Source organism: Emys orbicularis, chromosome 5 (genome assembly GCF_028017835.1).
Source record: "Emys orbicularis isolate rEmyOrb1 chromosome 5, rEmyOrb1.hap1, whole genome shotgun sequence".
Taxonomy (NCBI): Eukaryota; Metazoa; Chordata; order Testudines; family Emydidae; genus Emys; species Emys orbicularis.
Genome location: NC_088687.1, coordinates 26,630,506 through 26,654,950, shown reverse-complemented (window position 1 = coordinate 26,654,950; position 24,445 = coordinate 26,630,506). Strand labels below are relative to the sequence as shown.

The window sequence follows — 24,445 nt, the reverse complement described above, 5'->3', positions numbered from 1 at the left end:
CGAGCCCGGCCGCGGGCCCTCTCTCCCCAGCCGGCCAGAGAGCCGGGGGAGGGCGGCCCCGCTCTTCCCGGCCGGCCGGAGCGCCGGGGGGGTAGGGCGGCGAGCCCGCCGCGGCTCCGCTCTCCCCGACCGGCTGGAGCGCCGGGAGGAGGGCGGAGAGCCCGGCCGCGGCCCGGCTCTCCCCAGCCAGCCAGAGCACTGGGGGAGGGCGGCCCCGCTCTCCCCGACCGGCCGGAGCGCCGGGAGGAGGGCGGAGAGCCCGGACGGGGCCCTGCTCTCCCCAGCCGGCCAGCCGGAGCGCCAGGGGAGGGCGGAGCCGCTCTTCCGGGCCGGCCGGAGCGCCGGGGGAGGGCGGCGAGCCCGGCCGCGGCCCCGCTCTCCCCGGGTGAGCGCCGCCCCCCTCCAGGTGCCGCCCCAAGCACATGCTTGGAGAGCTGGTGCCTGGAGCCGGCCCTGGCTGCATCTGATTGATAATATTGTATAAAATGTAGTGCACGCTACTAGAAGCCCTGTGGCATTATTTGGGCATTATGTGTATAAGTTCTTCCTTCTGGTTAGAAATCCTGAAAAGGAAAATGGCCCTACTCAGTCTGCCCTGCACACCTGCTGTCTTTGAAAGGCCCCTTATACTGATCATATTGTTTTTCAGGGCACTTAATCCCTTACTTTTGGAGATGGGGGCTACTTTCCCATTAGACAAGAGCATCTGTATTTAAACCAAGGAACTTCTCGCTTGTCACCATTATTGTTTGGCTGTGAAAACAATGTCTGGCACCTCAGCAAGACTGCTCATGTTGTTTTGCAACAGAGAAAAACAGTTGTTGTAGCAGAAAACTGCTCTTACTGACTGACAACCACCTTTTCCACCTATTAGTTAAAACCTGAGCCTGAAGGAAATGATAATTTTGAACAAAATCTTTCTAAGGAACCACACAGCTTCCTTCACCTTCTGTCCAGGTCATACATTTCTTATTGGGCAGAAACTTTGACCCCTGCCTGGTGGACTTCCCTGTGACTGTCTGTCAGCAGGAGGCCTGTCTGGTACTGTCTCAAACATGCCTGCAGTTGTGCTTGAGGATTCCTAGAGAAAATGCCTACCAAAGGGACGGTAAAAGATGTCCCTCTAGCCTATAAGGAATTTGGGACCTACATAATAAGTAGGGAAGGCCAACACTCTAGATTGATTCCCTACATAGGAAGTTGTTTTTAAAAAATCTGTCTTAAAAGGTCTGATTTTTCATTTTGTTTCTCTTACAAGTATGGGGTGGGTCAGGGGATATTTTAATGTTCTGAAATTGTACTAAAGCAAAAATGTACATATTCTTGCAGTCTACACCCAACTGCTTTCAGTTGTTTTAGAAGGACCTATTATATTGAACTATAATAGGCCCATTTTGTATTCCAACCCAAAATCACTGTAAGCTACCATGGTAATAACACATTTGGGTACAAGCAGTACCATTTTGAGAAGAGGGAAGCTATGAGTTTACCTGCTTACATGATCTCAACAACCAATAGTATTTGAGCATCTCACATATATTGATGCATTTATCCTCACAACTCCCCTGTGAGGTAGGGAAATATCTCCAGTGTACAGGTGAAGAACTGAGGCCAAGTGAGATTGAGTGATTTACCCAAGTTTGTACCTTGAGGTCTGTGACAGAGCTAGAAATAGAACCTTGATCTCCTGAATCCAAGTCTGGCGCTTTAGCCTTTTTTGATGTAAGATGGACTTTGATGAGACTGGATTTACATATGGAAACCGCTGGATGCACCCCAGCAGCTGGCATGATACTGTCACAAATGTAGTAATGTGTAGTGCCACCTACTGGTGCAAATGCAGAGCTGAACATGAGGCTCATTGTTTGCATAATACCAATTAAGGCTCGGGCATGGTGGGAGACTATAATTGTTGAACTACTGTTTGTTTGAATTCATTATTAATTGAATTATTTTTAATTCAACTTAAGCCTTTTATAAATGTCATTTTCATGTTGGCTTTCTTGAGCAAATATGTTAACTCTAAAATGAGTCTCACTCTGGAAAATGTGAGGAAAATTATTGTGAGAAGTCCTGGCCAGAAAACAACAATTCTATTTCCCGGAAAATTTTGAGGCTTCGAAAATTGTTTCCACTGAACCTGGGTCCCCAAGACCCAGGTCCGTGCTCTGACTACCAGGCTGTTGACTATTCTGCATGGACACACTCTGTCTACGATTTCCATCCTGGAACAGAGATACATTCCTGAGAGAATTCTATTTGTGACACAAATGCTGGTATTGAGCCACACAATCTTGAGTGGTTTTACATTTCTAATGTATTTACACAGAGATACCAGGCAGTATCCTAGGGCCTGGAGACGGCTGGGAATTGTGCCCCTAGAGAGTTGCCTATTGTTTAAAAAAAACAAGGAGTACTTGTGGCACCTTAGAGACTAACAAATTTATTTGGGCATAAGCTTTCGTGGGCTAAAACCCACTTCGTTGGATGCATGCAGTGGAAAATACAGTAGGAAAATATATATACACAGAGAACATGAAAAAATGGGTGTTGCCCTACCAACTATAACGAAACTAATCAATTAAGGTGGGCTATTATCAGCAGAAGAAAAAAAACTTTTGTAGTGATGATCGTTCTTTTTGCTGATACAGACTAATACGGCTACCACTCCAAAACCTATTTATTTAACTGATTCTCATTTTGAACTATTACTTTTGAAACTCCAAAAGACATAATCAGGTCTCTTTGGCTGTTTTGTGACAACTCAACACGTGTATTTTCCCCCCTTTTTCTATATAAATTATGCCAGAACCAACCTGAAACAGACTAACTGCTGAATAAGGGTCCTTATTATTAACATCATCATTATTATTATTAATGGACTTGCTATCTAATTCTGTAGGTATGAATAAGGCTTCACAGGGAAAATAAATACTGTACAAGTGACCAGATTCTCAGCTGGTGTAAATCAACATAGACTTCAGTGATTGACATCAAATGAGAGTCTAGCTCAAAGTCTGTGTCCTCGGAGTTTATAATTATGTTATTTAGATAGTTAGATTTAAACAACAATTTTAAAAAATCCTATCCAAAAGCTGTAGTATTCTAACAATTAATTAGACTTACAATCACATAACGTCGACCAACCAGCAGCATAAAAATAATCAAATACAGAAAACAAATAAACTCAGCCAACCAATTAATCAAAAGCAAAACACCCATTTTGCCCCTGCTGCCTAAAGTTTAGGACAAAATACAGTGAACCACGGGAGCCCTGTCTTACCCAAATTATTTGTGTGTTTGATGTGAAACATAGTTGTATGTAGAATCATCAATTTTTTCTGAGTATTATAAACAAGGTTTGTGTGAATTCCACAGGTGTCTGTGCATGAGCTCAGTGAAACCACTAATATTTAGGGTCTGGCTGGTGACTGGAATGGTATCCTGGTCATGGAGCAAGCAGATCTATAAATAATTAACCAGATCATTAAATTGTTGTTTGTTAACTGGTACTAGGAAGGGAAAAGGGTGTGTGTGTGCTCTGAACAAGATTGTTTTTGAACCAAAAGAGTAGGAAGAATACTGAGAACATTCCTTTAAAAAAAAAAATCAGCCAGGACTTCTAATGCCTGTTTGCACATGAAATTCCTTTCCCGATTAGATTAAAAAGGCTTTGATTGCAGAGCTTGAAAACAGAAATAAAGTGAAAGAAGGGGGTAGAGGAGAAGAAGAAACAACAGAGTTTTAATGGGGGTGGGGGTGGTTGGAGGGGGTAAATCAGAGCAAGGGCTGGAGCCTCTTGAGAGCCAGAAGGGCTGAGGCTTACTGCCTGTTAAGCTGGCACACGTGACAGTGGCTTGAAGTCAACTCAAAGTCAAAAAAAAAAAAAAAAAATCAAGGTTGCAGCAGCTCCCTCCTTTACATTGTTTTGCCTGCACCTGCTGTATGTGACTGGCTGGAGCAGAAGGCAGCAGCAGCAGCAGCAACAGCAGCAGCATTCGTAACACCTCCAATGAGAATAGTAGTAAAGGGAGGAAATGAGCAAAGCATCTCCCGTGTGGAAGCCTGTATTCTTCAGCAGATCCCGAGGATCTTTCGGCCAACGCCACTGCATCTGATGCCTCTCTCCCACAGGAGCTTCTGGTAGTTTGAAGGTAACAAAACAACCGAGAAGCCCACGAGAACATCAGAAGGGGAGGCGGTTACGGAGGAAGGCACTTTGAAAAGAATCCATTATGGACAGAGAGTCTTTCGGGCGAAGGTGCCATTATTTTTGTTCCCTGTTTGTGGAGATAAAAGGAGCCGGCAAGGAGAATCTTGGAGAATTCTTCAGGGGCCTTTCTGTCATTGTTCTCTCTTCCCCCTTGCGCATCACGACGTGCTGACCTTTTCCAGTGGAATTTGAGCCCCCCGCCACTCTACCCCCACTTCCAGCTGACAGGAAGAGCTCTCCCTCCCCACCCCCACCAGCACATATCCCTCTTCCACAGACACTTCCATTTGAATAGAAGATGCATCTTTTGGCTGAAATTCTTTTGTTGTGACATTGCCTTGTAGCCAGTTGTCTCACCACAGGAAATAAAAGGAAAAAAAGAAAAGAAAAGAAAAAGACAAAAGGAAATTCTTCCCAAAGCAGAATTGAAGCAGGGAAGGAAACAAAAACAAAAGCAAAACAAAAAAACACTACGGAGATCTAGAAGATCACAAACCTCCAACTTTAGAAGAAAATGCATCATTAACCCCCCCCCCCCAATCAATCAATAACAATGAACAGTCACAGTCTTTCATCTGGATGCAGCTTCTAAAGGAGAGCTTTGGCTTGATACTGGGTCTCCGGCCTGTATGATGCCTGAAGATAGAAATGGTGGGGTCCGCACCTCAGGGGCCTTAGCATCGGCTCCTTTCATTCCTAAAACTACCTATAGGAGAATTAAACGGTGCTTTAGTTTTCGCAAAGGTATGTACAGCTTGTCACTGTGTTGTGCTTTGCTGTTAGAGCCTTTTATTCTGAGAGGTCGAGGGGGCCATGTATTCAGCGCCAACAAGAAGTCCAAAACAAAGGGTATGAAACAATAAGGATGCCGATGTTCCACGAATGATTTATTAATTTCCTTGTTCATTTGTAGTTGTAAGCTTAGTATTGTCTTCTATGTCTAACAGTCCATGAATAGTCTGATGGAGTGAGGCAGAAAGAATAAATTTGGTGGTGCATCAGGGTAACACTGAACTAAAAATCACAGGGGTGAGGGAGTTGAACCTGTGACACCCAGGGTCAGCCATAAGATTTGCAAAATTGGAAGAATAGGTCTGATTGACACTTATTCCCACATGAGGGGAGGGGATGAGAGAATTTACGTCAGTCCAGGTGTCCAAATATTTGGATCGAAAGATATCGGATTTCCACACATGCATTATGCTGTTGCATATCATTGCCTTGCTTTGTTTCATCCTATTCCACTGCAGCTTGTTCTCCCATTTCCACTTGCTGCAGAGACGACATTAAAGCCAGATTAATTCTACATTGCACATAATCCTAATGATTAAAGCATGGTAGTTGTCGAGGTAAAGGTGGCTTTCAAAATGCATCAGCAGGTAAAGCTAGAAGAAAAAACAAAAATATCTGAGTAGGAGGTGACGCGGAATAGGAGTCTCAGCAGCAAGAAAAAATAAATTAACTCTTTGATGAGAGAGCGGAAACTTTTTCTTTTGGAATCTGAGAAGAAGCGTATCACGGCCATTTTTGTGCTGTTTTTAAGAACTAGTCTGAGTACATGGAAATTCTCATCCCCATTCCAAACATGAGTTCAGGGCCACACACATGGGTTAATATGGTTGGAATCCTCTCTTCACCCAACTCGCAGCAACATGTAGCCACTCCCCCCAGTTGGATGAAGTTGAGGCTGCAAGTTGCTACATTCAACTGGATCTGGTCCTTATTTCCCCATAGTTTGCAGGTCCCATGGCTGTGCTCCCATCTGTTCCCTTCCTAGCCTACTACTAAACTGCCACACAGAGTGATCTGCAACATGTGCCAATCTTTTCCAGCATGAGTGCTTGCTGCCTGCCCACCATGTTCAGCAGTAACAAGGTGATTCCATTGCTCTGGAGGTTTTGCCCACACAGGCAAAGGTGAACAGGATATGCCCTAAAGGAGGAAGCAGCACTAGCCATGGTTTTTCCAGTACAATAAAGGCAGAGGGCCTGATTTTTTTCACAAGTGCTGTGCAACTGTTGTAATTGCACATGCAAATTGTGTATCTATGCACACAAAGGGTGCTGAACATCTAGCCCTAGATTTAAATTTTGCTGATAGATTTGTTTTTAAAAAATGAAAAATTGGAGCTGTTCAGCACCTCTGAAAATCTGGTTGAGACAGGACATACGTGTCTATGTACATACAAGTTATGTACTGGTTGGTGTAAGCTACTTCTCCATTGCTGTCTGCCCCTCCGTATGAGCTTAACTATTCGAGGAATGTTCAGAATTTGAGAAAAGGATTAACAGATTAATTTGCAGACAGTTGACCTTTTTTACTTAGTGGTGCCGCAGGCTTCTCGTCGAGAAATGAGACTTTCAGCTGTTTCAGTTTTTCTGTACGTTTTGACACAACAACTCTTCTGTTCTGAAAACGTGAGTGAAATCGCTTTGTTTACGGGCAGGGGATTGAATGATGCTGCTGGAGCCATTGCTGCTCATTGGCACTTGTGCCAGTTGAACTGTGTTTTACATATACAAGGTCTCTTCCAAAAGAAATCATCATGGAAGTCTATGGGCCAGATTTGCAGAACACTGTGTGCATCATTAGGACATGATCCAAATCCGTTGAAGTCAATGGAAAGACACCCATTAACTTCACTGGGCTTTGGGTCAGGCCTTGACTGTGGATGCACATGCAAATAACAGTTACCTTGGTCTAGTTAACAAAATTTGGTCCACAAAAATGCTGTAATTGCGTATGTGAACTGTGTACCTATGCATGCAACTATGCAAGAAAGGCTTCTGAAAATCTGGCCCATAGACTTAAATATTGGAGAAAATAACTTAAGAACATAAGAACAGCCAAACTGGGTCAGACGAATGGTCCATCTAGCCCTGTATCATGTTACCAACAGTGGCCAATGCCAGGTGCTTCAGAGGGTAATCATCAAGTGATCCATCCCATCATCCATTTCTAGCTTCTGGCAGTCAGAGACTAGAGACACCCAGAGCATGGGGTTGCATATCTTACCATGTTGGCTAATAGGCATTGATGGACCTTTCCTCCATGAACTTAGCTAGTTCTTTTTTGAATGCAGTTATAGTTTTGACCTTTGCTACATCCCCTGGCAATGAGTTCCACGGGTTGACTGTGCATTGTATGAAGAAGTACTTCCTTTTATTTGTTTTTAAACCTGCTGTCTATTAATTTCATTGGGTGAACCCTAGTTCTTATGTTATGTGAAGGAATAAATAACACTTCATTATTCACTTTCTCCCCACCAGTCATGATTTTAAATCTATCATATCCCCTCTTAGTTCTCTGTTTGTACTCAGTGATACTGGTTGAGAGCTGGTTATGGGTATCTTAATACTATGCAGCTGCTTTCAATATACTACAGCTTGCACTGCAGTGCATCTGCAGTTTATAACACTATAGAAACATTTTTCCGCAGTGCCTCAAAAACCCTATTTTCACTTCATTCATTTCAGATTAGACGTGATTTGAAAGCCAATTCCATGGGGCGGGGGGGGAGAGCAACCTAATAAATGTATTAACCTGAAATTATGTGTTTTGACAATGGTGTCAGTGCAAATATGAACCTTAAGCAGTTTAATGGAGTTGAGAACTTGTCTCTCTTCTGTGCAGAAGTAAGCAGGCCTGTAATATGAACATGAATCAGAAGAACATTAGTGGAGTGAGAAAAAAGTACGGTTAATGAGATAGAACTCGTTCATATTAATTGTATTTTCAACAGGCATGAGTTGTACTTATAATTGTAATCCACATTTCACGCTGATTAATTTAACTTCAAGAGTGTTGAATCTTCTGTTTAGTGCCATGAAATATTCTGGGCTGTTGGTGACAGGGAAACTCTGAGTGTATGCTCATAGAATAGCTTTATCAGGAAAGGCCTTGGGTAGAGACGGCTAGAGCAGTGCAGAAAACTTCACAAGGGTGATGTGAAAAAAAAAATAGATTAGTTAACTTCATGCAAAGCAAAACATTTTCCAGTTTCATCTCAGTTACTAACAATGAGCTCCTATTTTCAACAATAGGCAGCTTCTAAAAGGGGGAGTAATTGCTGTTTTCAGTTATGATTTGAAGCATATGTGGAAATTGAAGCTAGAAATCTAGTAAGAATAGGGCTTTGTTACAAGATTCTTCTTTTGGCCCAGGTTGGAAACTGCTTCTTGTGATATTTCCATTTCCTGGCCAGTCTCACCCCACCCTGTGTGTATTAAGGGCATGCTGAATTCGAAACAAATTAAAAATTTACTACAATTTTACCTATATTGACAAATATTCAGATTTATTTCAAGGTTTAGGGTCAATATTTTGTCAGGCCAGATCAAACTATTCCCAGTGATAAATCAAAACTCTGCCTTGGCTTGTGAAAATTATGCAGCCAATTCGCATTCAACTACATCAAGGCCCTGACTCAGCAGGTCACCAAGAGCTGGTGACTTGTGGAGTTGGGTACAATCCCATGAGCAGAATGGGGTTTGAATCCTTGATCTCATCACATGCTTTCAACTGAGCTCAATTGGACAGCACTCCTCCTGAACCAGGGAGGGATTGGAGGAACTCCATTATACTGCCAGACAGCACTCCTTAGCTCTATCAGCTTAAAAACCACAAGTATGTTTAATCCTCCCATCATCCCCGTATGGAGCAAGCTAGAAACCAGCTTATTAACTTATTAAAAGTTATTTAATAAATACATACATAAATAAATAAATAAATAAAAACCTACCGGTAGTTTCTATGGACTTCTAGCAGCTGAGACAGGGACCTGGCTGGACACCAAACTTTCTGTGCCAGTTAATCTTTCTCTAAGCTTCATTAACTGACAGGGCCGCCCAGAGGTGGGGGCAAGTGGGGCAATTTGCCCCAGGCCCCGGGCCCCACAGGGGCCCCCACGAGAATATAGTATTCTATAGTATTGCAACTTTTTTTTATGGAAGGGGCCCCTGAAATTGCTTTGCCCCAGGCCCCCTGAATCCTCTGGGTGGCTCTGTTAACTGTGACATTTCAAATATTCCTTCTGTAGCTGCTGATGGTTCCCGTTTGGCGTTTCTGCCACATGCAGAGAGTGAGGCTAGGAAAGAGGGTTCCTCCCCTCTCCACCCACGAACAGGTAGCGTTCTTAAGCAGGGACAGTGGAAATCAGAACTCTGCTATTCTTCTATCCCAGAATCACGTGGCTGGACACAGAAACTAGACTTTCTACCAGCTTTCTTTATTACGGTATATTAGTGAAAATAAATACAATTTAAAAAACAAAAACAAAACAAAATTTAAAGATTAGATTTAGTTTTAAGAAAGAAAATGGACTCAAAAACTTGCTAATTGGAATCTTTCTTAAAAAAAAAATTAAGTCACTGGAGCTGGGCATGCTTATCAAAGGAAAGAATCTGACCTATTGGATTTTTCTCATTCTATGGCTTATGTAATAGGAAAGGGAAGTCTCTCAACTGTAGGTCATTATTTGGAATTCAATTCCTGTCTCAAAGTTGTTTAGTGTCTCTCTGTATATGAAATGTGTTGGTGCTCTTTAGCCCTCTTGCTAGTAAACAGATGCTCACATCACAAAACAACTATCACAAATGACATTCTTTGGCAGAAGGACCCAAGGTTTGAAGGGAGTTGGAGATGCCATTAATAGCAGGGAAGAGGTAGTTACATCTCCAGATCAGGTTTGAAGTGCATTGCGTAAGCAAACCTGAACCTTGTTCATAGCTTACCTGTCATGTGGATCAATACAAACATTAGTCTTCAGGGCTGTCAATCTGGCATATTATACCACCACCTGCTCTTTCTCACATACACGTTTTGTTGTTACTCTAAAAGACACTAATTGTGCAACTTGTAGTAAATTATAGGAGTGAAGTGTGTGTGTGTGTGTGTGTGTGTGTGTGTGTGTACACTTAACTTATGGTCTAAATCAGAGGAGCTGACCACCAACAACTCCAGCTGAGGTCAGTAGGAGCTGCAGCTGCTTTATAGCTATGAAAATCTGGCCCTTAGGGTAAAATTTTCAAAAGAGCCGCCAAAGTCCCATTTTCCATCCTTACTGAAAATGAATGGGAATTAAGCTCCTAGGTCACTTATGGCCCTTTTGAAAGTTTTAGCCTGAGTGTAATCAGAGTAAAAAGTTCATATACCTTAGATGTGATATTAGAGCTGTTTCAATGGCCACATACACTTAACCTCAGCTCAAAGAGTAAACAAAGATGTAATATCTTGGGTTCAACACTTTTGTGACAGAGTTCTATGTCCCTGCGTTGCCTTCCCTTTAGGATTTGAAGGTAGTGTTGTGTTTTATTTTTAAAAGTTACAATATTCTGTACCAATGGTTCATGATATTTTTACAATTGTGTTTTGGACCATTATGGTAAAATACAGTGGTGTCGTGTTTTTTATAAAGGGCGCTACATGTGAAATTGAGCTCTTTATCCCTGGATTTAGGAGCTGACTACCCTTATATTTGACTAATCTGTAAGGAGGGCTGGTTGTGGTACAAATCATTAGTGCACCGACTTCCCTCTTTGTTCATTCCAATGATATTTTTCCCTCAATCCACTCATGTCTCTCCTTATTATGCATAGGTATCTTTGGACAGAAGCTGGAAGACACAGTCCGGTATGAGAAGCGATATGGGAATCGTCTGGCTCCCATGTTGGTGGAGCAGTGTGTGGATTTTATCCGACTGCGGGGGCTGAAGGAGGAAGGGCTCTTTCGACTTCCGGGCCAGGCTAACCTTGTCAAAGAGTTACAGGATGCATTTGACTGTGGAGAGAAGCCATCGTTTGACAGGTAAAATGCACAAAATTCCCCTACTTTAAGTGGTCTAGTCCAGAACTTGAGTGATCTAGTGTACTGTAAGATAAAAGGCATTGAATCCTTCCTGAGCTAGTGTGGTTTGAACCTGTGTAACTTTTGCAGACTTTTCCTCATTTCCTGTTAACAGCCTAGTTTGCTTCATTTCTCACTGTAGTATCTGATCTCAGTGTGTTTTTTTGAGAAATTCCTTTTTTTGTTTTGTTTTTGTAGTGGCTTAATATTGATGCCAGTTAGGAAGTGTATCATAAGCAATTCAGCTTAATCAAAAATGTCTAGACCCTTTGACCTTACCACCCCTAGGAATGGGTAGGTGGTGGGTTTTCTTATTCTGTTGCATCAAGGGAAATGTTCTCTTATCACCAGCCTCAGTATGTTCTGTTACCTGATGAAGTAGATGGAAGGACGAATCTAAATTAAGGTTGGTGTGAGGTTTATTTTTGTTTGTTTTTTTAAATAAAAGTGATTTAATTATAGTCCCTTGTGAGGGTCAAACTTCAAATGGTATTGAGGGTTCAGGTCAGAATAGCATCTAAATGTTCAGCTAATTATCCAAAACTGATAAAATAGGAACTTTCTGGACCCAGAAATGAGCCAGTGCCATTCTCTCAGCTGTCGATGGTCTTCACCCATCTCTGTATGCAAGGGCTTGGTTTAAAGGGAGTTCTGCTCTGAAAATGACTATGTAAAAATGGCACCATGTAGCAGCGGAAGCCAATCTCTTCCTTTAGTGACAAAAATAAATGCTATTTTTTTTTACTACTGCCAGTATAATGAACCCCAACTTGAGCCATCAGCAGGGATTGAATCAGAGATCTTCAGTGCTAAAAGCATGAGACCTTTACCCCAGGAACTTGAGGGATGCTAGTAGTAATAGATATGGTAGAAGAGGAGATATAACATGCAGAACGAGTGGATTACACCAGCACCACTGAGCCATTGTAACTCTGGGTGAATGACAAGAGAATTAACTAAATTCCAATTATAGGCTGACTGTTGAACCTCCATTGTCTTCAAATTATATCCTTGGTGACACCTCTACCAACTCCTTAGAAGACGAGAGGGTTGCACAGGTGTGATGGAGGGCCTAACCTGAGGAGAGGTGGGGGGTTGCATTTGTTCTACAGGATCTTTGACTGTTAATGGTGCCTGAGCCAAAATGAGTCAGATCTTAGCTGGAGTCTGTGGGTCTGATCATTAGAAAACATTTTTGTCCCCTCCGAAAATAAACACATTTGATATGGAATTGGAGCGACACTGTACGTGTCGAACGCTGTGATGCTGTTTTCCCCTCAATTCTGCATTTTCCAAGGAGATCATGAAAGTGGCAGCGCACAGGAAGAACAAAAGCTATTGCTTTCATGTCAGCTTTATTACTTTTTAAATGAAAAGTGGACCGGGGGCAAGGTTGGCTGGAGAAGGGCTTGATGGGGTTAGAAATCTAGCAAGTGACATTGTTAGAGGGATGAATTTTTGCATCAGAATGTAGAAGCACACCATTTTTCGTTTAACTAGAAAGATATTGCAGAGCTATACTATGGGGAAAGGCATATTTTTATAAAGCAATGAGAAATCTATTGTAGCCAAGCTTTCTTTGAAGGCATTTTTTCTTTGTTTTATCCTATAAGCTAAACGTTAGTAATGATATCTCTGGCCAGAGATGCAGATGAACTGACATTGGGGTATAAATGAGCCGGAATGAGACTTTTCAATGCCCCCAGGCCAAATGATTGAAAAGAACATTATATTTTAAAATAACCCACGAAGATGCTGTGTCTAACATTCTGGACAGAGGTGCTTCTTTCAAGTGGTGTGCAGAGCTCATCCATTATAAAACAAATGAGTTGAGAGCTGAGCAGCATGAATATTTCTCTCAGGTTTCTCTCACCACACCTGTATCACACTAATGAGACACGGGAACAAGCTTGCTGTTTCAGCTTTAGAGAATGAAATGGAGAAGAGGCTTCACGCGGTGCTGCTGTGAAGCAGGCGCATAGCCGCAATGGAAGCAGTTAGAAACATTGGCAATAGTTACCTTGAATTCTCCGGCACTGCAGTTTTTCTTCAAAGGCTTGTGTATTTATAGTTAACCCCTACCTCAGATGTTTGTATGAAAACAAGCATCTGTGTTTTTGTTGGCTTGTTTGTTTTCCCAGGCTTTGGGAGGCAGTGTGGTGGGCTTGGGGGCTACAGCACTGGTCTGGGAGTTGAGAGATTTGGGTTCTATTCCTGACTCTGCCACTGTATGACATTGAGCAAGACACTTCTCCACCTCTCTGTTTTTCCTCCCACTCTTTATCTTTTCTGGTTAGACTGAGAGTTATTCAGGGCAGGGACTGCCTTTCACTGTGTGTTTGGACCGTGCTTAGCATAACAGGACTCTGATTTTGGTTGGAACCTCTAGGTGCTACTGCAATATCAATAATAATTGAAGGCTGTAATAATAATCCTGCTGTTCCCGTCTCCCTCCAGCCCTTGTGCAGGCATTCAGGATTACCCTGTGCTGAGGAGAAGGGAAGACCATGCTGTGGATATACCCCTTTTCCCCTGCACGGCTCTGTCTCTACTTCCCTAGATAACATTTTTTGCTGTTCTAGGCAACTGCATGTTCTACTAGTTTGGTTGAGCCTGTACTACAAGAGGAACATTGGAAAGTGACTATTGTCTGAAAAGTGACTGTAAAAATGAAATTGTTGGGGGTTCCATATTTATTCTCTCTCGTGGACTTCTGGATTCAGTGTGTTTAGTACACAAATGACTAATCTGAAGTCCAGCATTGGAGAACCATCCTGGGATCTAAATATCAAGTTGTGTTCTTTCCTTCTCAGGCATCACCAGTAATAAAGGTTTTTGTAGTTGAGTTGGTTGACAGTTTTGTTGATGGTGCATGAAATGGAACAGAATCCAGGTCACTATTCCATAGCAGTATTGGTTCTGCATCTCTAATTGTAGGAAGAACTTGGTTTGGTCAGTGGAGTTATTACTTGGAAACACAAGGAGCTGATGTTTTGCATAAGAAGATGCCATTTTCACTTTGACATTTTTCTGAATATAAATAAACTTTAAACAAAGAGTTCAATTCCATTTTTTGTAATAAAAGGAGAGAGCAGTGAAATATATATATATTTATATATATATTAAATGTTTACATTAAAAAACCACGACATTTCCTGTAATATTTACATGAGGCTTCTTTGGTTATTTTAGTAAACCATCCCTAGAATTTGGGGATGGGAGGGAGAAGACAAGATTTTATAGTTACCATATTAGTAATCTCTGCTTTAAAATAGCATCACTATGTTATAAAATGTTGCAGTCTCTGCTTGGACATCTTACAAGCATGAGCAAGTTGGATATTTAAAGCAATGCGTATTTTTCTCTAATAAGGATCCTTTAAGACATTTGCTGTCCAAGGTCCTGTAGCTCTTTCCCCCACCCCCCTTTATTTTTCCTGTGCACATCCTGTTACCTTGATTTAGCAGTGAAGACCATCAAGTGAACTGCAGAAGAAAGTACATAGTTCGGTGTAAAAGAAAAGATAAAAAAGCCTAACTTGAAATCAATGTGAGGTACATGTTTGATGCACTGTAACTCTCAGTTTAGGTAGCAGTTTGGTACTCAGTTGGTAGAGTTAGTTATAAAACTATTTAGCACATCATTAGTACCATTCAGAGAGTCTCAAAGTACCTTAAAGACATTAATGAATTAAACTTCAAAACAGCCTTATGTGGACAGTATTATCCTTCTCTCTCTCTCTCTCTCGCTCTGTGTGTGTGTGTGTGTACATAAAGTGAAATTGTATTAAAGAACATCTCCAATTGATAATTTCCCACCTTGCTTACCACTTTTAAATATCCCTAATACTTCCTGAACAGTTCCATTAGACTTTTATTTAAAAACTATCACTTTCAGACAGTCAACTTTGCTTATCATTTGGATTGTTGCTTCATTCTGTTGTGTTGAAAATGTTTTAAATTTAGTCCCTCAGTCCAGGCTTGTCAGTGTAGATAAAAATGGATGATTTAAAAAAAAGTTTAAATCTGATTGTTTTTATTTAAATCATATTTTAATTTAAATCAACTACAGTTTTTAAAAAAAACCATATTTAAAATTAAATTTGAAAATAATAATATAAGGTCTAAATTTATTATAATCTATTAAATGCAAAGAATAATATTAAGCACTTCGTGTTTGCTTTCAAGTTTTAAAGAATGTCAAACCACTGAACTGGTGGAAGTTACTGGCTAAGCATCTGGAACCAGAGTTTGCTGATGTGCTAAACCAGCTTCTGACTGCAGAAGATTTTTCTGCACATGCAGAGAGAATCTTTTCTTCATTTCAGTTTAATAACTAGTTTGTTCTAAGTTAAGAAGCCAATGGGAATTGGAAAATTAGGAAAGCTAGTTTTTCTCCTCCAATCTATGATTAAAAAATTGGTGAGAGAGGATGAAATTTACTAGTTTTAAAATCTTGAAGGGCATGGTGACCAAAAACAATCAGTTCAGATAGCTAACTATAGATCATACTTCCTTTGTTTAATAAATCAATTAATTTTAAAGGCAAAACATGATTTGATAAACTTTTTTTCTTATATATCCAGCACATTTAAGGTAGCTATATATAATTTGATTTAAAAAATGATGGTTTTATGCTTTTTAATTGAATTTGAATTTCTGTCCAAATAGAGCATGACACAAATCACAAGTAATAAAATAATCTAATAAATAAGAAATGCATCATTCACCATTTTCTAACATAATAAAGAAATTAAAAAGTAAGAATATGAATAAATGTAAGTTAAGCTATATAATTGTTTAAATATATGTGTATAGGTATAGTGTATTGTCCTGTCTAGCCAAAAAAAAGCACCAAATTTAGTGCAAAGGCTATATTTAGTTGCAACTCAACATGTTTTAATGATTACCAACTAGTGAGACTCAACCCTTCTTTAGGAAAATAAAAAGTATAAATGCAAAACATGATTAAAATCAAGGTTTCCTGCTTGCTGATTTAAATCATTATTAAAATTGGTGATTTATATTGCTTTGATTTAAACCAATACACCTTGATGCTTGTATAAATATATTTAGAATTATGTGCACAAAATCTATCAAGATCAGCTATTTACTTTGTAAAAATTGGCCTGGAGACTCCTCCACCGATTAAAGAAAATAATGTGAGATTTTCTTCAGTTCGTAACTTTTTCCTGGAAGCAAAATTGGATTTCTCTTTTTATATTATTTCTTTCCATCTACTGTTCATCACAATTATTAGGTGATGATATGAAAGTCAACATCTCACAGGAAGGGAAAATATTTGAAATGTTACTGAAACAGACATAAATATTAATGCAGGAAGTTTTTCATAGCTATTTCCATCAATGTACAAGATCTTCAGAGGAGTTTAAAATTCGGTAGTGTGTGTGTGTGTGAGAGAGAGTGTGTGTGTATGTACACATATGGAAACATGCTGAGGCAGCAGCATATATTACTGTTCAACAAATGTCTCCAAAAAACAAAAATCCTAATAAGTTTCTTTTATAGCTGTGGCTTCTTCTAGAGAAGAACACAATATATTAAGAGTTAAAATATTTCCTGCTGTTCTCTTCTGCGTTGCTATCAGCTGCGGAAATAACCTGTAAGTGGCTGTATGTGATAGCTAGCAATTGCTGAAGGATAAATTGTGTTATTCAAATCATCCAGAATGTGGAATTGGATATCAGGAATGTTTACGTGCATTTAATCACTGGAACTGTCAAAGCAAAAGCACTTTGGGAGCCACTTGGACAAAAAACATATAAATATAAGATTATCAAGGTCATAAGCATATTATGTTGAATTCTTAATGTATAGAGAACTGGACTGTCTGCCAGTGGTTATTGTAGCCTCGCTTTTTTAGCAAGAGCATGTCCTCTGGATTCTAAAGGCTAGACTGTGTGTGTGTGTGTGTGTGTGTGTGTGTGAGAACAGAATTCAGGCTATGTGTCTGTCTTTAAACAAAAGAGAGAGAAATCACCCCTCCATTTTCAAGAAATAAAAAACAAACTTCTAGGCACCTGGATTGTTTTTGTGCTAGACTTAGAATGGGGCTTTAAGCCACTGCCCACCCAGGGTGATGGAAGTGGGGAGAGATGGGCTGTGCACCAGCAGCAAAGAGTTAGGCATGACCCTTCCAAAAGCAATGTAGCAGCACATTCTGGGATGGCATCTGCAACATCGCTTTACAGTGTGCTGAATATGTCTCCCTGCATATTCCCAGCTCGTCTGAGGGTGCAGCAGGGGAAACCATGTGAGGTTCCTAACAATGTTGTCTGTGCTAGAGCAAGATTGAAATTATTCTGGGCCCTGGGCTAACGTGAAAGTAAGCCAGACTGCTTGTGCCCTCTGCCCCACCTGTGCATAGCTAGGCATGGTCAAGCCCATAACTTACTGAGGTCTTATGCTCTCTCTGCTGGCTCTGCAGGAAAATATTTCACCTTTCTAGAGCTATGATGACCTGGCTGATAATGCTGGCACATAAATAAAGCCAATCCTAATTTCAAGCCCCACTTGGCACACTGGGCATGAGGTGGGGAATAACAATGTTTGCCAAACAGAAAGAGGGCAAACTTGATCAGGAGAGTTAATTTTATTTTCACATTCCTAAAGAGACAAGACAAACCATGGAGAGTTTAAAACCGACTGAAGCTATAAAAAAATGAACCAGTTGTTGCTAGACTAATGATCATGTGCTTTATGCGAGTTTTCTTTTCTGAATCTAGATACAAAAATCAAATGCTAGAAATCCAAATCAAGACAAAAGCTTGTGTAGTTTGAAATTAGCGGTGCTTTTAAAAAAAATCAAATCCTCTTTCATCTTGGGGCACTAGCTTTGGTGCTGGGAAGTCTTTTATTGTAAAGCTCTTTCTGGGAGTGGTGTGTGTGTGTGTGTGTGTGTGTGTGTGTGAGAGAGAGAGATTTATGAGCATTTTATTGAAGCTTTCTAATATCTTGCTGTCCCTTTTATTGTGGTGAGGGGGAGGACGTGATGCAAAGAGAAGAAAATGCAGCAAACACAATAGAGCAAGGTAATGGAGTACAATGTTACAAGTATCCTTAATCTCGACTCCAGAATTTACTATTTAAGGCCTCAGTCCAGCCCATACCTCCCAGTGGGTATAGAAGTTGCCAAGCAGTGGAGCCGGTGTGGTTCTGATACACAAGTGAGAGAGAGGGCTGGATGAACAAACCCATATGGTAGTGAACTCAGTTCTTTGGATGCCAAGAGGGGTAGATGAGTGGGGCTGTGGGGGATCCACCATGAGTGAATTCTCCTGTTCTCTTTCTTAGAGGGCATTGGAGCCCATTCCAACCATTTACATATGTTACCCCAGGCTACACAGCAGCTGTAGGCCTACTTCATTGAGCCCAACCAGCTGCTCCATGGTTTGGAGTGGAGTGTTCTTTCTCACATACACATCCCTACCTGTCTAGAGTCCAGACAAGATTGGGTCCTGGGCAGATGATTTTAGCCCAAGTCCATGCTACTTACATTAGCACCTAAGAAAGGACTATCAGCCTCTCAGTGTGAACAGTCATCTTTTCTTGAACCCAGAGTCTCATATGAGCAGGGACTACTGCCCATGTCGTCCCCAGATAAATGCCATAAAGAAACAGATGAGTTTGTATGATCACTTAAGTCAACTCTTGCACCCCAGCAGTCCGAACAGTGCTTTGTCCCATTGTTCATTGTCGAATATAACTCCCAGGGAAAGACGCTGCAATGCATGCTTTGCAGATTTTTCTATTATAGGGTGCAGCAACAGCGTGTTGCTTAATGAGGTAGCAAGTCAGGCAACATGCCTAACATAAACAATGAGGGGCAGTTGCATTCACTATGATGTGAACTGTAAGCCCAAGACTTTGGAGATCCAAGGGGTGGGGGTGGGGGATACAATATCAACATATCCCCCTGCATACACCATTAGCCATTTTATATAATAGGTGCTATTGAAATATTGGCTTCATTTATTAGCTGCATGGACAAATCTCCTCTCATATTTAAAATAATGTGGTTGTAGTAGCAGCCAGAAGGAGTTTCCTTCTCTCCTTTCCTTTGCATACCAGCCAGATTAGTACCATGATCAGTGTTCCACTTTTCAATTGTTGGCCTCAGTAGGTGCTCTCTCCTCTTAAACTCTGGTACAAGGCAGAGACCTACCTGGGTCTGATAGATCTTCTACTTAACAGTTCCCTCCATCCCTTTTGCTATGAAGGCTAACTGGAAATGATGGATCTGAGAACACCAAAATCTTTGAGGCTTACGTGAGCGTGAATAGTAACGTGATCATCAAAAGCTCTGGATCTATCCCTGATACATTATTGATGCTTATTGAATAGTGTTCTTTTCTCACAAAGTGAAATTCTCATTCAGCATTGAGGAGAAAACTGACTCTCTCAAAATGATGTTTCCCAGTCATTTCGTGTTGGAGCCCACTTGGGGATGCATTGACAGCTAGTTGCCCTCCCACCACAATGGCCCATTTGCCATTCTCCAGCCAGCTGCTGACATCTCTCCTGTTTTCTTCCTGTGGCTCACACCCTCCCTCCATCATGCCTATTTGTGTTTTGCTCCCCATCCCCTGAACACTTGCACCCTCTATCCAACCTCCCTCTGTGCTCTGTTTGGTGTCAGGGCCATCTATTAGTGGCTCAAAGGATGAGCTGGGGGCTACAGGAGCAGAGAAGAGAAACTTGAGCTGACATGCTGCTGCCTGAGCTTGCAGCCACATCCGAGCGAGCTGTTCCTGTATTAGAGGCCAATACAGGAGATGGAAGGGAATGGCTTTCAGAAAACCAGATGTTGCTTTACCTGTAGCTGCAAGAGCACATTTGCAGTAGGGTCACAGTAGATCTAGCATTATACTCCTTTCCCCCTGGACTAAGTGGGCATCTTGTACCCCAGCTTGGCAACCTCCACACTACTTCTCTTTGCCCTCCTGCCTTTGTGCAAAACCCTTGTGCAAAACACATGTTGCCAACATGATCATCGGTGAAGTGGACTGAAGAGAAATAAACAGCAAGAGGTGAAGAGGAATTTCTCTGGGAAGGACTCACCCCAGTAAATTTGCTTTTTGTTTGTTTGTTTTTGTGTTTTAATTAGGCCATAGAACTTTGCTCCAAATAACTGAAGGCTATCATGTAGGTTTGCAAAGTGTTCAGCAGACCTATGTGACTCTCAAGAAAGGGTATCGCTAACAAAATTATACAGTGGGGAAACTTGAAACATAGAGAGGTGAAGTGACTTGTTCAAGGTCAATGGCAAAGCCAGGAGAAGAACCCGACTCTCCTAATTCCCAGTCCTCCACGGGGCTTTGGTGCCCCCAATTGGTGAAAACTGTTTCATTCTGAACCAGATTTGTGGAATTTTGTTAGGTGTTGTGTGGAGAACACCAGAAACGTAATGCTTTGAGCTGAGAATTTTGGGTTTTATCAAAATCCAGAAACTCACAGTAACACTTGATGGGACATGAATCTACATGAACTGAACTAAAATGCCTTCCCATTAACCCTTGCAGACCAGAACTGCTGAGCTCAGGGACTGGCCCCTAGAGAAAACAGAGGTTCTTAGCAGTTAGGAGTAACTGTTTCTGATTGACTCTCAACATGATATTTTAAGGGCTTCAGAGGGAGATGCCTACAGCCCTGCCTTGTTGTTGGTGCAAAAACCACCATGACTGAAGGTCTTTAAGGGTGGCAAGGGGAGGAGGCCGTGGTGCTGCCGATGAAAGCCAGAAGTCTGAAGTGACACCACTACCCCGCCCCCCCAACCACTGTTTGCACCACAACCCCAGCCTGGTGTTGATTTGGGACTAACTGAGGAAGAGGGTTTTTTGGTTTTGTTTGATTTTCTCTCTTCCCCCCCCCCCCAACTTCAAATGTAACCACTTGTAAGAGATTTTCTTTGTCTAAAAATAGCAGGATATTCCATGAAAGGTGCTTCTTTATCTTTCCAATGACTTTGTATAGAACTTTGGAGACTCCTGCAGTTAGCTGCACCTTTATAAAACAGGAGAAAAGTCTATGACTTTGTCCATTGATTCAAGGCTCTTTTCCCCCCATAATGAAAGTAAAAATAAAAGAGAGTGGGGATAGTATGTGTGTATGTTTGTGGGTGATGTTACATTCCAGGTACCTAAAATAAATTTGCCGTGGAAATCACCTTCCACCTGCAGTTCCTTCATCTTAACTCTTTTCAGTTTTGTTCTGCTTGCTGTTGACTAAGTTATTTTTTTTGTTTGGTTTGTTTAAAGCGCCAGTGTCCCTTAGCAAAGCTCCTCTTGCCTGAGTTGTGGTAGTTTAAGATTTTGCTCAGCAGATGCTAAGCAGCTGGTTTCTGCAAAACACTGAAGGCCTTAGATTTCTGAAAAACCATAGAACTTCCAGTGTGCAAGGTTCCAAACTTTATTCACTGATCTTTACAAATGAAACTCCAGTGGTGAATTATCTAGTTCCTGTCATTTTCCTGTCCCCTCCAGAACCAGCCCTTTGTAACTGGCTAGTGGGAATAGCATCTAAATAGAGCTTGGCATATAGACATGATTTGGCAATTAACTACTCATTAGGAGACCAGTTTCTAACTCAAATGCTCGGATCAGTAAATCAGGCTAATTGGTGTCTAGCTGGAGGAGTGTACGTTTTAATTGTCGGACAGCAAAAGAATGTTTAAAGTCTCTTCAGTTGAGTTCCTGAATCAAGTGGATTATGAAACATAATTGCTCCTTAACTTTTACAAATGGGGATTTGATACTTGTTACTGTGAAACTATGATCTTTTAAGAATGTGGGAATTGTGTATTTCACATTTAGATGACAAATGACTTCTCAGATGTCCATGAATGCAGTTTTACAAAAAAAAAGGATGACTTCTGTTATCACATCAAAGCTTTGAGAAAAGTTCATTTTAAAGACATCACTGCTCAGGGTTTGTAAGATTTGTGACCTTCCAGTCTAACAAATAATAACAACGATTATTTTACTTGCTTGGATTTTATATATATTTTACGAGCCCTGCAAAATTCCTATAAAAACCGATCAGTCTAATTCAAACTCCAATAGTCTGATGAAGTTATTTTCATTTGCTATTTATGAGACTCTCCCTTTATGCACCTGCCACACACACAACCTTTCTTACCTCTTCATATCTCTGAACGCTCATCTCTCTTTTACTCTCCTTCTTTACATTGTGTTTTTACCTCCTCCCATATATTACACAGCTCCTTACTATTTCTACTTTTGCGCACTGTTATCCTTGTCCATAGAGCCCCTGGACATAATACTAATTTTTCTCTGATGTGACCTTGCTCTGTTATTTTTCCCCACTGGAAGTTTGTTAGCAGCTTGTTGACTTTGCTTTCTGAAGTGCTGACTCAAGCTCCATAAAGGCACTGTGTGTTTGTCTGCGAGTGTGAGGGTTATGCATGCATTTACGGTGACTTGCTGTGCTTCAATAAATTATTGTTTATGGAGGAGAGGGTGAGAATCCCCAGGCTGTGTAATTGGTCTGACAACCACTTCCACAATGTCTGTGATAACACAAAGAAAAGTGCTGTCAAAACAGCACCACCATCAGGGATGCTAATGACACAGACTTCGGATAAAAATAACATTAAATCTGGACAGTCTAATTGCAAGGAAGGGATTTGGTGTGTTTGCATAAATAATACCTTTATATTGAGATGGGTGGAAGCAAACTTTTGGCAATGAATATACGTGTTAACAGTAAAATAATCAGAATTAACGTATGTGTATGCACGTGTGTGCACTTGTGTGTCCACTAGTGGGCATACAGGTACGTGTTTTGGGGAAACAGTGATTACTCTGAGAGGCAAAGAAATTGGAAATTCCACAGAACTTGTACTGTAAAATTAAATTGTGTGCTAGTCAGCCCAACCAGCTAGCTCTCAATATACAGTGGCTATAGGGAATTTATATTGACTGTGGTAATGCACTTCTCCCCAGCATGTACAGGTGTCAATGGCTTATGTGAGCCACCAGCTCAGGTGATCAGCTCCCAATCTCTCCTGTCAAAGCTGTCCTACTTCATATATAAGACGTGAATAGTCACTGATCCAGAGAGAGAAAGAGAATGACTCTATAGTTTGGTACTTAGGGCACCCACTTGGGAGCAGGAGGGACACCTGGGTTCCAGGCCCTGCTCCAATAAATATTTAATTATTTATGCAAAGTGGAACAGCTTCAACAGGAGAAACTGAGACATGCCCACCCATCCCAGAATACTCTATAGCCTGATGGTTAGGGCACTCGCCTAGGTTCATGCATTCATAGATTTTAATGCCAGAAGGGAACATTATAATAACCTGGTCTGACTTCCTGAATAACAGGCCGCAACGTTTCACCCCATAACTCTTGTGTCAGGAACAATAACTTGTGAGTGAATTAGAGGATTTTGTTAGCAAGAGATCTGTTCCCAGCTCAGCTACAGGCTTCCTGTGTGATCTTAGGCAAGTCACTTAATCGTGTGCCTCAGTTCCCCCTCTGAAAAATGGGGATATCTCTTCCCCACTTCATAGGGCTGTTGTGAAGATAAAGTTTATCGGTGACTTTTAGGTGCTTTGATACTAAGGTGATGCAGGCATTATGAGCAACCACATAGCTATATAAAGATAATTGGCTAAATGGAATGCAGATCTCAATGGTGTGGAAACTACAGTGCAAGAAGACTAAGAAGCAGAGGTGAACACTCCCGAAATGTGGGACTGCTTGGAATATTGTGCCGCATCTACACAGTTGTCTTCTGACTCTGAAGTCAGTAGAACCACAATCTTGGATTGGAACACCCCCACTATGCAGAGTTTAAAATCTGGATCTGAATTTTGCAGTCCAGGTGCATCTCTACTTTTAAAATAAAGGGAAGAAAAATTAGTACTAGATTTCAAGATGTAAATACTCTTCAGATTATACAATACTTTTAATCGCATTTTTCTACATATTTTTCAGATCCATTAGTATTTTGCCTCAAAAAATAGAAAGTTTAGTGTTGTCGCTGAATATAAGAAAAGAGTTTGTTTTAAACGGTCTCACAAATATATAGTTATTAAACTATATATGGTAACTTGTTAAGTCTTATAGTTATGGATACGCTAAGGATTTCAATGTAGCATTCAGGCATTGTTCCAGCACAGCTGAAAGAAATGCTTTGCATTTGTACGTTTTCAAAATGTAGGATAATCTTTCTTAGCAATTGCACCATCTAGTGCTGGTACACTGATAATGCCACAGTAGTTGGCACATACCATGCTCCTGGTACACTAGAAGCAAATTGATATATGCATTACCTCAGTCTAGAATTAGGCATAAACTGCATGGTTCAAATGTAGGTTTCAAACCCCAATCCAGAAAGTTCC

General features: G+C 41.0%; 1 protein-coding gene across 4 annotated transcripts in view; it reads left to right on the top strand.

The window, feature by feature from the left end:
- ARHGAP24 (Rho GTPase activating protein 24) overlaps window positions 1-24,445 on the top strand; it is a 340,611-nt gene that overhangs the window by 294,682 nt on the left and 21,484 nt on the right. For 2 of the 4 annotated variants that reach the window (XM_065404926.1, XM_065404928.1), the window contains one exon: window positions 10,810-11,017. In XM_065404926.1, the coding sequence (XP_065260998.1) occupies window positions 10,810-11,017 (208 nt within the window). Of the gene's footprint in view, window positions 1-4,845; window positions 4,958-9,251; window positions 9,339-10,809; window positions 11,018-24,445 lie in introns of those variants that run through there. The other 2 variants (XM_065404925.1, XM_065404927.1) reach the window with 2 other exon arrangements.